Here is a 13858-nt window from a genome sequence, read left to right as displayed (position 1 = left end):
AGTGAGATGGAAAGTGAGAAATCACCCCCCAGGGGGAATGACCATGCAGCAATCCCTTCTCCTCCATTCTCCTCCTAGGATCTTGGGCACTCACACACACATGTCCAGTGTGATTTTTCAAGCCACTGGGTCTGGAGCTTGAACCATGGTCAGCCATGTGGGAGTCCAGCAATATAACTGCTATACCATCTGCTGGCCCTCATATTTTTCTTTCTATGTAATCTATAAGTGGTGACTAAACCAAAATGTGTGATCTAATAGAGCTATTAAATTTTAGACTTGTCTCTTGAATAAGTAAATCAATCTAGATATATGAATGCAGAAATGTACTCACAGAAGTTTCTGTAAAATACGGTGAATTGTCATTTTCATCCTCGAGTGAAATAGTAATTGTCCCTGTATTAAATAAACCAAAAGGCTGGCCCCCCATGTCTCGTACTTCCATTATTAACTGGTAAGTGTCACATTTCTGAAAAAAAGAAATAGGTGCACGAATGAACACTTTTATTCCCCGTAATTTGTAATTCTGATTGCCACTGTTCAGGCTGTGATTATTTTATAAATATTTTTAAAATACAATTTTTTAAAAAATATCGTAAGTACAAATACAGAACAAGACATTGGGCAGTAAGTGCAATGGGAAGTTTTAAAGTTTAAAAGGGTTTAAAAGGGTTTTCATTCATAATCATCAAAACTTGAAAGCAGTTACTGTGCCTTTCAGTAGATTATAAACTGATATATTCAGACAGTAGAATATTATTCAAGACTAACAAAGATTAGCTATCAAGCCATGAAAAGACATGGAGGAAATTTAAATGCCTAATACTTAATGAAAAGGGCCATATGAAAAGGCTATATGCTATGTAACTCCAACTATATGACATTCTGGAAAAGATACAACTATGGAGACAATAAAAAGATCAATGGTTTCCAGAAAGGAAATCAATGGTTAAGGAGGAGGAAGGCATGAGGAAGGCGAGAACAGAGGACTTTATGGCATGATACTGCTCTGTATACTATCACAATGGATACATTGGGATAGGTACATTCTATAGGTATTTGTCCAAACCCATAGAACATACAGCACCAAAAGTGAACCCTAATGTAATCTGTTGACTTAAGGTATCAATGTGAGATCACTGATTGTAAACAAATACACCACTCTTGTGAAGGATATTTATGTAAGGGAGGCTGTTCGGAGTGAGGGGATATATAGGAACCCTCTGTACTTTCTTCACAATTTTTCTGTGAACCTTAAACTGCCTTATCAAATAAAACATTAGTTTAAAAAATTATACATGGAAGTCAAATAAACTTGTTTTTATAAGACAAAAGTGAAATAAAAGAAATATAAAGGAATTTTAGCATCAAGAGATGAAATCAAGTCAATGACCTTAAATAAGACCTTTTCTAATACCTTGTATTTTCCTAAAATCTCTGTAGGGACAAAAGAAGTCTACAGAGAAGTCCTAACCAAACCCTAAAGAAGGATGCCTGGACACCAGCCCACAGGGACCTTACTATAACTTCTCTTCCAGAGCTCATTATCAGTTTAAATATAGCTTAATGACTGGAAAATTAATGAGTGAAATCATTACTTCTCTATCTAGTATTGGCGTTGTCGTGGTGATGACACCTGTATCAGGATGTACGGAAAAATGCTTTGGATGATCTGGGATTTGCTGTAAGATTTTATATCTCAGACGAGTATGTAGAGTTTCAGGTTCATCAAGGTCTATAGCAGTCACTTGGCCCACTGAAGTTCCTGTTAAATAAAAAATATTGTGGAAACTTTAAAATTTCTGCATAATTGAATTAGAAACAAAATAAAAATCAAGGAATTGCTATTGAAAATTCTTTCAAAAACCACAAGTAGATCAGTTTTACAATAGGTTGAAAAGTGTGCAAGTGTTCAAAACTTCTCCAAGCCTCCCCTTTCTGGCGACTTCAGCCAGGTAGCTGTGTGCATAACTTGTTTTGTATTCTACACAAAACAGAAGAGTTCCCTCCCTACTCTTGGGAACAGTGATTCTCAAAATCTTTTCTCCAACTCAATTCCCGGTTCAAGGACCATTTTTGGATAATAGCTTCTCTGTATACTTTGTTTTTCCGAAGGTTATACATGATAAAGATTTTATGCTCCATTTTAATAGATGTGCTGAATTACTAATACATATATGTAATTATTAATATAAGCAAGACACAAACATTGTGCACTAGACTTGGTGTCACTGGACAGGTTTCATGGCCTAGATATTTGAATATTATAAATGTTGCTTTAACAATCCACTATTGTTGACAGAGCAGTACTTTTAAACATGTGTACCTGGAAGCAGAATGGAGGAGCACTAATGACATTTCTTACAAATTTATTTAGTAAACTAGATAGTCTTATCAAGCTCCTTGGCAGCCTAGGTCACAATCTTAGCTACACAAATGATCAAACTGATTTCATTTTTAAAAAATTAATTTGGAAAATACAGTTTAAAAAGCAATGAATGGATTATTATAAATCAGAGCAGCAGTACTATGCCATGATAAATCTCTGAGTACTTGAAAATGCATTGAAACTTTGTAAAGATTCAAATTACGTGTTGTTTTAGAAGTACACCTGTGTCACATATGTAAATGATAAACACTGAGAATATGAAAAGCATTAGTCTCTTGTACAGTCAGACATATAGTGGAGCAGTTTAACTAATTAGTTAATCAACTTGCTACCTTCTATATGTGCATAGCAAAGAAAAGCACAAAAATGTTTGCCTTTGAAAAGTGTATGATCTCTGGACCAGTAGATGATGTAATGGCTATGCTGCTGGACTCCCATGTAGTTGACCATGGTTCAAGTCCCGGACCCGGTGGCTTAAACTCACGCTAGGCGCACGTGCGTGCATGCCCAAGATCCCAAGAGGAGAATGGAGGAGAAGGGACTGTGGTGTGGCCATCCCCCCTGGGGGGTGATTTCTTGCTTTCTGTCTCTCTTTCTGTCTTTCTGGTGAGCACATATGCTCTATAGAAAAATCCTCTCCCAAAAGAAAGAAGAAAGAAAGAAAGAAAGAAGAAAGAAAAAAGAAAGAAAGAAAGAAAAGTGTATGATTTTATGACTAAAAATTTAGCATAGTATATCATGTAAAGTCAAGCATTTTTAAATATTCTACATAATAGTATTTAAAGTGTTAATGACAAATTTAATTGAAGCAAAAATCTGGTGTTTTTCTAAAATTGCCATCATACTAGACACTAGTTACAAGTTTAGGCTAAAATGAAAACTAATATTCAATAGTATTTAATCAAAAAATTCACAGAAATATGATTTATATTTTACATATACTGCTATTATAAGAGTTTAATAAAATATATAGCCTAGAAAAGTCAATCCCTTTGCATTTCTAATGTGTGTTAAGAAGAAAAATTCATTAGTTGGCTCCATGGCCTAGTAGTTAAGGGATCTGATTCCCACATGGTAAACCATGGTTTAAGTCCTGGCCCCAGAGACTTGAAGTACATGCTGGGCACATGTACACATGTGTCCAAAATCAGGATAGGACACAGGATGGAGAAACGGAAGAAAAGGGATTGAAATGTGACCTCTCCTCATTGGGAAATGCTTGCTTTCATTTTCTATCTTCTCTCTCTCTGGTGAGCATGCATGCCTTTCAGCATCTCTCTCTCTCTGGTGAGCATGCATGCCCTTCAGCAAAAAACAAACAAAAAAACCCTTGGTACTATGCAAAACACTTTGTTATATCTACTTTTTTGTGACACCTCTCTTTGGAGCATTTAGAGGGGAAGGGAATATTTCCTAAACTTTTCTAATATCCTTAGGTAAAAGATAACAACAACAACAAAAAAAATTCATGAATGCATAAATGAAAAAAAAAACAAAAAACTTCTTGCTTTGCTAAAAGAAAAAATGATTTCTTGACCCACTCTTAAATCCCTTGCCATATCCTCTTCAAATTCCTGGCTAGTTCCTTTTATACTGAGCAAGTGACTTCTCCCACTGGGAAAACCAAGCAGTAATCCCTTCACTACAGACTTTTAAAGCATGCATATGTAAATCAGTCAGCAACTTCAACAACAGCCCCACCCTAGATAGAATGAGTCAATTAAGTACTTCCATAATTACAAATCCATGATAAAATTTTATTTCATGGAATTAAAATTTTGTCAGAGTAATTTAATACCCAGTAGTGTTGTCACATACTATAAGTTTCTAATGAGCAAAATAAATATGTAATCAGAAATGACAAAAATAAAGCATAAAAGACAATGATAAAATTAAATCTTTGTAATCATAACATTGACTAAGTGTCAAATAATCTTTTTATAGAGTTTTTTTCCTTTTCTTTTCTTTTCTTTTTTATAACTTTTACGCCATCTGTTGGCCCACGTGTCAAGTAATCTTTTTTTTAAGAGAGATTTTTCTATAGGTCCATGTTCTCACCAGAAAAACAGAGAGAGATAGAGAGACAAAAAGTGAGAAATTACCACCCACTTCCCTCCCGGAGGGAAGGCCATGCTGCAATCTCTTCTCCTCCATTCTCCTCTTGGGATTTTGGGCACGAGTTTGAAGCCACTGGGTCCAGGAATCGAACCACGATCAGCCATGTTGGAGTCAGTAATGTAACCATTATGCCATCTGCTGGTTCCAGTGTCAAATAACCTTAACATGCCATTCTAAATGTCCACTTACCAGTTCGGCAATTTTCCGGCACACTAAAGATAGTCACTTTGTTTTCAAAATATGGAGCATTATCATTATCATCTTCAACTTTGAATACCAAGGGGAGTGGATACTCTGGTGCATAGCCATCTGGGGTCGTTGCATAGCCATATATCTGCAAAGGAGAGAAGCAACATCACCTTGTTCTCCAACTTCCAATTACACAAAAGAATTAAGACTAACATTGCTTTTTTCTATTCTTTTCTCTTAGTGCCAGTATTTTCTCATTTGCCTATCATAAACATATATTTATTTCCTTCGTTTTTTCAATTTTGCCAGAGGGCACATGCATTGCCTGAGAGAGAGAGAGAGAGTAGGAAAGATAAAACATTCTTCATGGGGCACGGTCCTGACCTAATCCCTTCTCCTCCATTTCTCTCTCTTGTCAGGATTTTGGGCACACACACACACACACACACACACACACACACACACACACAGTGTGTTTTTCAAACCACCAGGTCTAGGACTCGAACTGTGCATTTGGCCACGTGGGTTTCAGCCTCTTTAACCACCATGCCATAGTTGGCCCCATAAATATGTATTTCTGTATAATAAAAATGCTAATAAAAGCATACTCATATCACAAACTCCATCTCAAAATGATATATCCTTTTTTTTTAGAGGTTTTTACTATAGGGTGAGTGCGCTTCCCAGAAAGATAGAAACAGAGCGACAGAAAGCAAGAAATTATCCCACACACACACAGGGAGGATGACCATGCCGCAATCTCTTCTTCTCCATTCTCCTCTTGGGATTGTAGGCACACACGCACACGTTCCCAGCGTGAGTTGAAGCCGCCGGGTCCAGGACTCGAACTACAGTAGACTACATGGGAATCCAGCAACATAGCCATTATGCCAGCTGCTGGTCCCTCAAAATGATATACCTTAACCCCAACTGCCAGGATTTAATGTCCTTTCCATTTAAACAGAAATGACATGGCTTCTACAAATGACTTCTACACAGTCCTTATGTGGTAAACAGTTGTTCAATTAAAGAAATTTTCTTCACTAATAGGGTCAACTAACCCTGACCAAAGTGAACTTGATGTTAGCTCAGTTCTTCACCACAACTAGCTCTTCCTGATATCCCTATGTCGATCATTTCTAAAAAGATTGAAATTTCATGTATTGAACTCTTCCCTCATCTTATTAGACTTATCAGTTAGCTATCAAGTTACAGAGATTATAGCATTGCCTCTATCATCCATTTTCCCTTTTTTATTCCTACTGCCATCACCCTCATATGACTCTAAATTTATAGATACTGTCTTACCAATGTTTCTACAATTGTCTTAGCTTACCGTCCCTTCTCCGATCTATGTGGCACTCAGAGTTCAGATTTCATATTTATAAAGAACAATTTTAATCATGATACTCTATAATGAGACTCTTTCTAAAGAAACTACAGAATTCTGACTATTGTGTTGAAAGGCAACATTTCACCTTTACCTTCATGCTAACCTGGAAGGGGAAGAATTTACACTCCAGCCTCTGGAATGGAAATACTAAGATAACCATCAAGTTCTCTTTGTCCCCTTATTGTCTTTTTCTCAAACAATGCCATGTGGGCTTTCATAGTTAGAAAACATATATTTTGATTTTTATCAGCCTAGACTTTGCATCTCATTTCTCAAGAAATTCCCAAATCAGGAGTGAAATTCAAGAATGTATCATCAACATTTCCACCATCTTCGTAACCTTGACTGCCACCACCATCATCACCACCATTTTCAACACCACTAGAGGTGACAGCATATTCAAATGTCCCAATATGAAGCCTTCTTAATCATACCATTCTTTTCTTCCATGAAGATTCAAACATTTTTTTAAATAAGCCATTTTAAGATTTTTGACTAGAGAATACTATAAATTAATTTCTATTTCTATTGGATTATAATTGTTTATAGGCATGAAGCCAGAGACTTACTGATACTTATGTCTTTGAGACACTTACTATAGTAACACAATACCTAACTTGGGTAAGACTCTAGTAAATAGGAGGTTTTCATATTCAGTTATACCCTACTTACCCTCTCATGAAAACAAACTACTGCTTAAGTGTGCTTTCTGTAAACATTGTCATAAAGATTCTATTCCATCTCTTGCAATGAATCATTCTACCTCATCACAATGCATTAAGATGTCTCCCTATCTAATCTAAGTATATACTACTATAATTTATTTTTGGCTAGTTTTGAAGATCCTCTGCTTCCTGTTACATAATCACTTGTAGCTTCAAAAAATATTCTTTTATATTTGACCACGAATAAATATTATGTAACATTGTACTGATTCAGATAGGGTGATTTTGTTTCAGTTATGATTCTAGTCTTATTTTTTAACTAATAATTGTGCAAATATCTCCAAAATAAATAAAAATGAAATCATTATTGTAAACAGAATGATCTAAATTAGAAATGAAGCTAAACATTATAGCGTACTCTACCTTTCTAGGAAAATCCACTTATGTTTTTATAACAGACTAATCCATGACAGGTTTTGTCTTATTTAGTAGTTAAAACAATAGTTTCAGAAAACTTAATAAAAGTAATGGTTTTGCAATCTGGTTCCCATTATTCAATATAAAAGCAATAATATAGTTAACTGTTGTAATGAGAACAATAATGAATATTATTCATCATAATATTAGTGGAACTAGAAGTGTGTTATTCCATTGTCACATGTGTGATATTGTGATAGCCTCCCACCTTCTAATTCTTCTCTAGCTTGAGGAACATCATCTCTTTCAGCTCTTCCATACTATATTTTGCTGAAATTGCTACCATCTTTGAGAAAATACAAAAAAAGCTGCCAACAGGAGGTGGGACTGGAGTTTGGCATTGTGGTGAGAGGAGTCCAGTATAGACTGGGCAGATGAGTGGAACACCACCACCAAAGATGGTGGGGGAAAGAGCATGAAATAGCATGTTCTTTGGATGCCTATTGTCTTTCTACAAGTATGATTGAGAAAGAAAATAAGTGTTACAAGGTAGTATGCTTTAGGGCAAATAAATAAGAAATGACCAAATTGAAACTGATTTTTTTCCGAAGATACATATTCTTCCCAGCGCTCAATGAGGAAGTGTTTGCAACTGCTTTCTTTCATAGAATAATTTGGAATTGCTGAAAAACTCTTGTCTTAAACAACTATTCTCTGAAAATCTTGGCAAGATGGTCTTGTATGAATTCCTGTAAGATCGGACGAATTTAATGGTTTACGTCAAACTCCCCAAAATGCAATAATGGAATGATTCACTCAAGAAAAATCTCACAAACCAAGAAAATCTTCACAAACCAAACGTATGCAATTCGACATGGGACCACAGAGACAACAGAAGTATGAGGATATACATTGAATTACCCTCCACAGCTGCTATTCTCAGAAATCACAGAAATTAATTTATTTCAAATAATAATTACCTATTATTAATCCTTAACATGTATAGAGGTTACATAAAAGCAAACAGTTCGGAAATCCTATCAAACTCTCCAGGTTTGAGGACAAAATTCTGGAGCATGTTTATTGTTTGACCTACTATTAGAGAATCTTCAAAGAGCTTTACAGAACAATCCTGTCGCCTGATGGTTGAGGGAGCCTGATCCCATATGGTTGACTGCAGTATGATTCCCAACCTTGGTAACTCGGAAAACATACTGGGAGGACATGAGCGTGTGCTCAAAATCCAGACAAAAAGGAGAAATGGAAAAAGGATTACAGAGTGACTGTGGTCCATTGGGGGTGCTTTCTCTCTCTCTCTGTGTCTTTATGTCTCTATCTCTCTTTAGCAAGTATACATACTCTTTGGCAATTAAAAAATAAAAAGAACTTCACAATTTACATAATGATATCACCACAATTATGGTGTTAATAGTTACAATTGCTCTGAGATAGGTAAGATAGCTTTCAGCAGGTCGTGAACAGAGAAGCAAACATGTCTTGGAGATTGTGATGTGTCTGAGGTTACAAGTAAAAGGACTAGATACTTAGGATCTACCATCCAGTATATAAAAAGAATATATTTTAAAAAGTGGAATTTGATTTGATGGATTGTTAATTTAAAGAGATCGCTTTAATTTTAACTTCTCCATTGGCAGAGAAGAGTTCTATTCTATCCTATTATAAGTGCTTTTATAATTTACAGCGTATTGACTTATTTCTCACTTAATAAATTTTACTAATTTGCAAGTAGTGTTTCTTAATGCCCATTCAATATTAACCATGTTCATGGGAACAAGAGAAATGGTAATTCCAAAGGGGAAATTATTCTGAAGCCTAACTTTGAGCATAAATTCCAAATTCTTTTATATATCTGTCCTTTAAAAAATGTTCAAAGTAACAAAGTAGCATATTCTTCATTTTAAACTATTTTCGCCCCTTCCTTCTGACATGATAACAAAAAGAAGAGAAGACAGGCAGCAGGTTGGCAAACAGGATCCTGTCAAATGATCCCCCAGTAGAATAGAATGTATTTTGCAACCTACAGAGTAGGCAGTTTCTTTTTTTTTTTCTACTCTAGTATTAAGTTTTATTCTTCTTTGCTTATAAATAGAAAGATCAAAATGATCACCATGGTACTTACCTGTTCCGTAACAGCTTGTATAAACTTTTTAAAGTAACAGTTTTTTATTATTAGGAGAAAATATGTTTAGTCTAAAGAAATTGGGAAAGAACTTAAAACTGTAAATAAAAGATGTCACTATAATCCCACCACTGTATTTAATTATGAACTATCTAGAATGAAAAATGCAAATTGTTTTTTAAAAAGCCAATATAATACAGAGTCTTTGGTGGTTGGTCAGCCTTAGGCTGGGGTCCAGTATTCCTAGTATGAACTAGAAGATCATTTACATGCTAATCTTTACCAAGCTCTCTGGCTTCTCATTTAACACTCTTCCTTAGGTTCACACTACACTATGCTAGGGGTTGTTTTGTCGTTGTTATTACTGATTCCTTTCTATTTATTACTAATGCACCTGCCTGAATTAAATTAACAGCTCCTCCCTGCCTGTACTGTTAACTTCTTTCCTAAATACCTTTTGTGGTCACTAATTCTGACTCGTCTTTCAGCTATATACTAAGATATTACACTGAGGTCTGCCCAAGTACAAGTGTCTCTTTCATATTTTTCTTTAGTTAAGATTTTCTTTATTAAAATATTTTATAATTTGAGACAACAAACACTTAGTAGCTTTCATCCAGCATTATTCTAAAAACCTATTGAGATTTTCTCTTATACGTCAAGTTATCCTCTAGAAAATGAAAGAGATACGTGAAATTTGAAACAGAAAAAGAAAGGATTTAATTTTCAGAAAAGTTCTGATTTGGTCTTTGGGCAGGATAAAATGAGATGATTGGTAAATTTGTTTTGGATTGCTAAATACCACTCGAGGATCTTGTTGCTTGGGAAGAATGAAAAAGAGGGGGGAAAAAAAAAAAAGAGGAAGAAGAAGATAATGCCATGCAAGGATGAAGGCAGTGGATCCAACCCTGATACGTAGAAACACTATGATGACTGGGCCTCATGCCAGAGTAATCAGATCAGAATTTTAGGTATCAGTTTAGTATCAGTATTTTATTTCATTTAGTTCTCATATGATTTTTGCATGGATAGCCTCAACTGAGAATAAATGAACTATTTTATTTGAACTCAGTAAAACTGTTGATTGTTTTTCCAGGATTCTGCAGATTGAAATCTTTCAAATTGTGTCATTATATTTTTCATACCTTTACCCCTTTACTTCCTTTATTATATGCCATATCTCTGTTTAACATTGGCACCAATAGAAATGTGCCCTTTAGTGCCAGTGCATGGCCTGGTAGTGAAGAAAGCTGGATGTTACAAGGTTCGAATCACAGACTGTATAGCTTGAAAAACACATCAGACACACATACAGGCTTAGTTGAAATCCTCAAGGAGGGAGAGATGGAGGAGATGGGATTGCAGCATGAGCACACCTCATTGGGACGCCTTCTCACTTTCTCTTTCTCTCACTTTCTCTTTCTCTGTCTCTCTCTCTCTCTCTCTCTCTCTCCTGTGAGTTTATACACTCTCTGGCAAATTTGAATTAAAAGAAAAAAGACATTTGAAATTTACATTCAATATTAAGAATATTTAAACCATTAAATAAAATACTCAATTGTTATAATATGTAAATAAGCACAATTTAAAATATTAACAAATCAATAGTAAACACAGAATTTAGAATGAATATTTCAGTAATTCTACCGGAAATTCTTGATATTGCTCACGGTCAATGCTTCGTGTACAATAGATATCTCCAGTGTCTTTCTCTATGAAGAACAAATTAAAAGGTTCTTTGTCCACTCCTGGCCCACTTATGGAGTACAAGATGGTGTAATTCTGGGCAGCATCAGATTGGATCTACAATAATAAGTGACAAATTAAAAGCAGAACAAAAATGTCATAATAAATCATGATAAATATCTTCACCCTAAGCTCTCATAACAGTTTTTTTTTTATCACTTGCTTTCTTTTCTGTTCTCTTAGCTTTCCTTTCTTCTGTTCATCCACCCCACTGTCTCCCATGTTTTTCAAATTCCTATTTGAATTCTGCAATGTTGAAAACCTTCCTTGGTCACTTATTTGATCCCAAATTCTTTTGTTATGTGCATATTTCTAAAACTTGCCCAGAAATATACTTTTATAATTCCTATGAATGTATTCTTTATTTTATGCGAAGTATAAGAAGAGTTTCAATAATTTGATGGGACCAGCAGTTAGTGTAATGGCTATGTCACTGGACTCCCATGTAGTCGACTGCAGTTTGAGTCTCAGACCCGGTGGCTTAAACTCAAACTGGGCGCGTGTGCGTGCATGCCCATGATCCCAAGAAGAGAATGGAGGAGAAGGGATTGCGGTGTGGCCATCCCCCATGGGGGATGATTTCTCACTTTCTATCTCTCTGTCTCTGTCTGTGTGGCGAGTGCATGCGCCCTATAGCAAGAACCTCTTCAAAAAAAAAAGAAAGAAAGAAGAGTTTCAATAATTTGAGATTATTTGGTATGGAAAATGGTGCAGGTTTTAGAAGAAACAATGCAACTTTCTTGCCTTGAGAATTGCATAATTTCCTAGTGTTCTATATTTGCATCTAGCTGTGTGGCAATGAGACACCCTTACTTGGAAAATGGAAATACTGGTCATTTTATTGAAGGCTAGGTGTTATTTTAAGTGAGAGTTGAGCAAAACCTGTAGGCATGGCCTCTGAGCCTTTGAACATAAACCAAAGGCATCAAAAACTCAAAATACAAACTTGTTTCTGTTGGGTCATCAGAAAAGTCATGATGCATTTTTCTTTGTTTTTCTATGCAAAAATGCATAGAAATCATGACTTTTCTGATGACCCAATAAACATCCAAATATGATTTCTGGAAAAAAGCATTAAAATAGACTGCATAATTTCTATGCAATCTTAGCTCTGGTGAATAAAAATGATCCTTATTAATACCACTAGTGTAGAGTCTTGTTTTGATACACTGTACAATTCAATGGGAAGATTGAACAGCAAAATACTCTAATACATACGAAACCAAATAGAAAGAAATGTACCTGCTGAACATGTTGTGGGAATGGACCTAGTGAGTTCTCCATCAGCGAGCATGGGATAGGGGCCCATCGTCTCTTGCTGCGCTTGAGGACTGTGTCTTTAGTATGTCTCTTCTTAATAACCTACATTTGAGAAGGAACAAAGAAATAGGCATTGCATATTGTTCTCAGAACAGTGATTTTTTTTTTCAGATAATGTATTAACGTGGAGGGAATAAATAAGATTATACATAATAAGATCATGGGTAATCTCTATAGCATTTCTATTTCTTAGTAACAAGACATATAGACATACACAATAAGAATTCAGAAGGCATTCTATTCTCCAGTTCTATCTATGTCCTAATTTAACCAGTTATAACCAGGCAGAAATGTATAGGGCATTAGGAGAGATGCCACCAGATAAGCTATAGATCCCTCTGAAAATAATCTAACAAATATTTAAGAATTGGCTTTATTTCCCTAGGAGCGATTCAACAAAAATAATTGTTAAAACCCTCAACACAGTGCATACATTTATATACCTACATAAAGACACAAGCCAACATCTGTTCAAATATGTTTTATTTTATATAATGTAGAGAAGAAGCTTTACAATATGGTTATAAAATAGTGTTTTGTAAACCTAAAACATGTTCTAAAGTCAGTGAAGAAGAGTTACTGTAAAGAAAAAGACTTTGGCTGGGAAAACTTATAAATGGAATTGCTTATCAATACATGATTTTGTAAAAACCAAATTCATTGCTCTGAGTTTGCTTAAAATGAGATGTGAATTCCCAGCAATGTTTCTCTTCTCACTTCCTGAACTGATCACGACTCACTGCACCAAGAAAATACGCCCATACTCAAAACACTCAAACCAATTCTATGGGCCCACCACACTCCTCTCTGAAGAGAGGGACCCTGTAGAACATTCCCATTAAGCTCAAATTAAGTTTAGATCATCTCTTCTCTTCAAAGACACACTCAAGCCCACAGTCAGAAGGCAGAAAGCCACTCAGGGTGGAGTGCTGCATATCTGGCCCTACTCACTTTTCCCTAAGTTGTAGACCCGCCCCTGCCTCACCCATGTTCTTCAGGTTGGTTGTTCTTATTGCCACGCCTCAAACACTATCTGAAACCTTTGATATGCTGACTTTGCTCCCTGTTGACAAAGTTGATCATTTTTATGCAATTTTATAATTACCTCGACCACTCCTTAACAGCGGAGACATTACTTACATTACTTTTTTAAGTGGAAAAGACATACGTGAAATGAAGGGCTCCCATAAGCAGAGTAATATGCCAGGCTACTTAACGCCCTTGACTATTATACCTTGTTTTTCCTTGTTGACAGTGTAATTTCTATCTCCTTTTGTTCCTTGCTCTGACTTTCTGAGAGGAAAATGGAAAAGCTCTTCCTTCCAGAAGACAAAATGAGGTCTTGTGTTGTATAAATTGAGCCATCTTCTAAAATTCTGAAAGCAGGGTCACTTGACAGGATTAGGCTGGCTGACTGGAGACACTCTTCCAGATTCACTGCAAGGAAGAAATGTCACAGCAATTTGTCAGGTGAAGCAGGA

General features: G+C 35.7%; 1 protein-coding gene across 1 annotated transcript in view; it reads right to left on the bottom strand.

The window, feature by feature from the left end:
• Positions 1-13858, bottom strand: part of DSC1 (desmocollin 1) — a 31300-nt gene that overhangs the window by 12713 nt on the left and 4729 nt on the right. Inside the window, exons 3-8 of the mRNA XM_006150577.2 lie at positions 13612-13814; positions 12300-12419; positions 10959-11114; positions 4697-4841; positions 1599-1765; positions 335-469 (exon numbers count right to left, since the gene is read on the bottom strand). Of these exons, the coding sequence (XP_006150639.1) occupies positions 335-469; positions 1599-1765; positions 4697-4841; positions 10959-11114; positions 12300-12419; positions 13612-13814 (926 nt within the window). The remainder of the gene's footprint in view (positions 1-334; positions 470-1598; positions 1766-4696; positions 4842-10958; positions 11115-12299; positions 12420-13611; positions 13815-13858) is intronic.

The sequence above is a fragment of the Tupaia chinensis genome, unplaced genomic scaffold, assembly GCF_000334495.1.
Source record: "Tupaia chinensis unplaced genomic scaffold, TupChi_1.0 Scaffold000290_1, whole genome shotgun sequence".
In the NCBI taxonomy this organism is placed as follows: Eukaryota; Metazoa; Chordata; class Mammalia; order Scandentia; family Tupaiidae; genus Tupaia; species Tupaia belangeri.
Note: the sequence above shows the minus strand (reverse complement) of the source record. Positions and strands in the feature narration are given on the sequence as shown.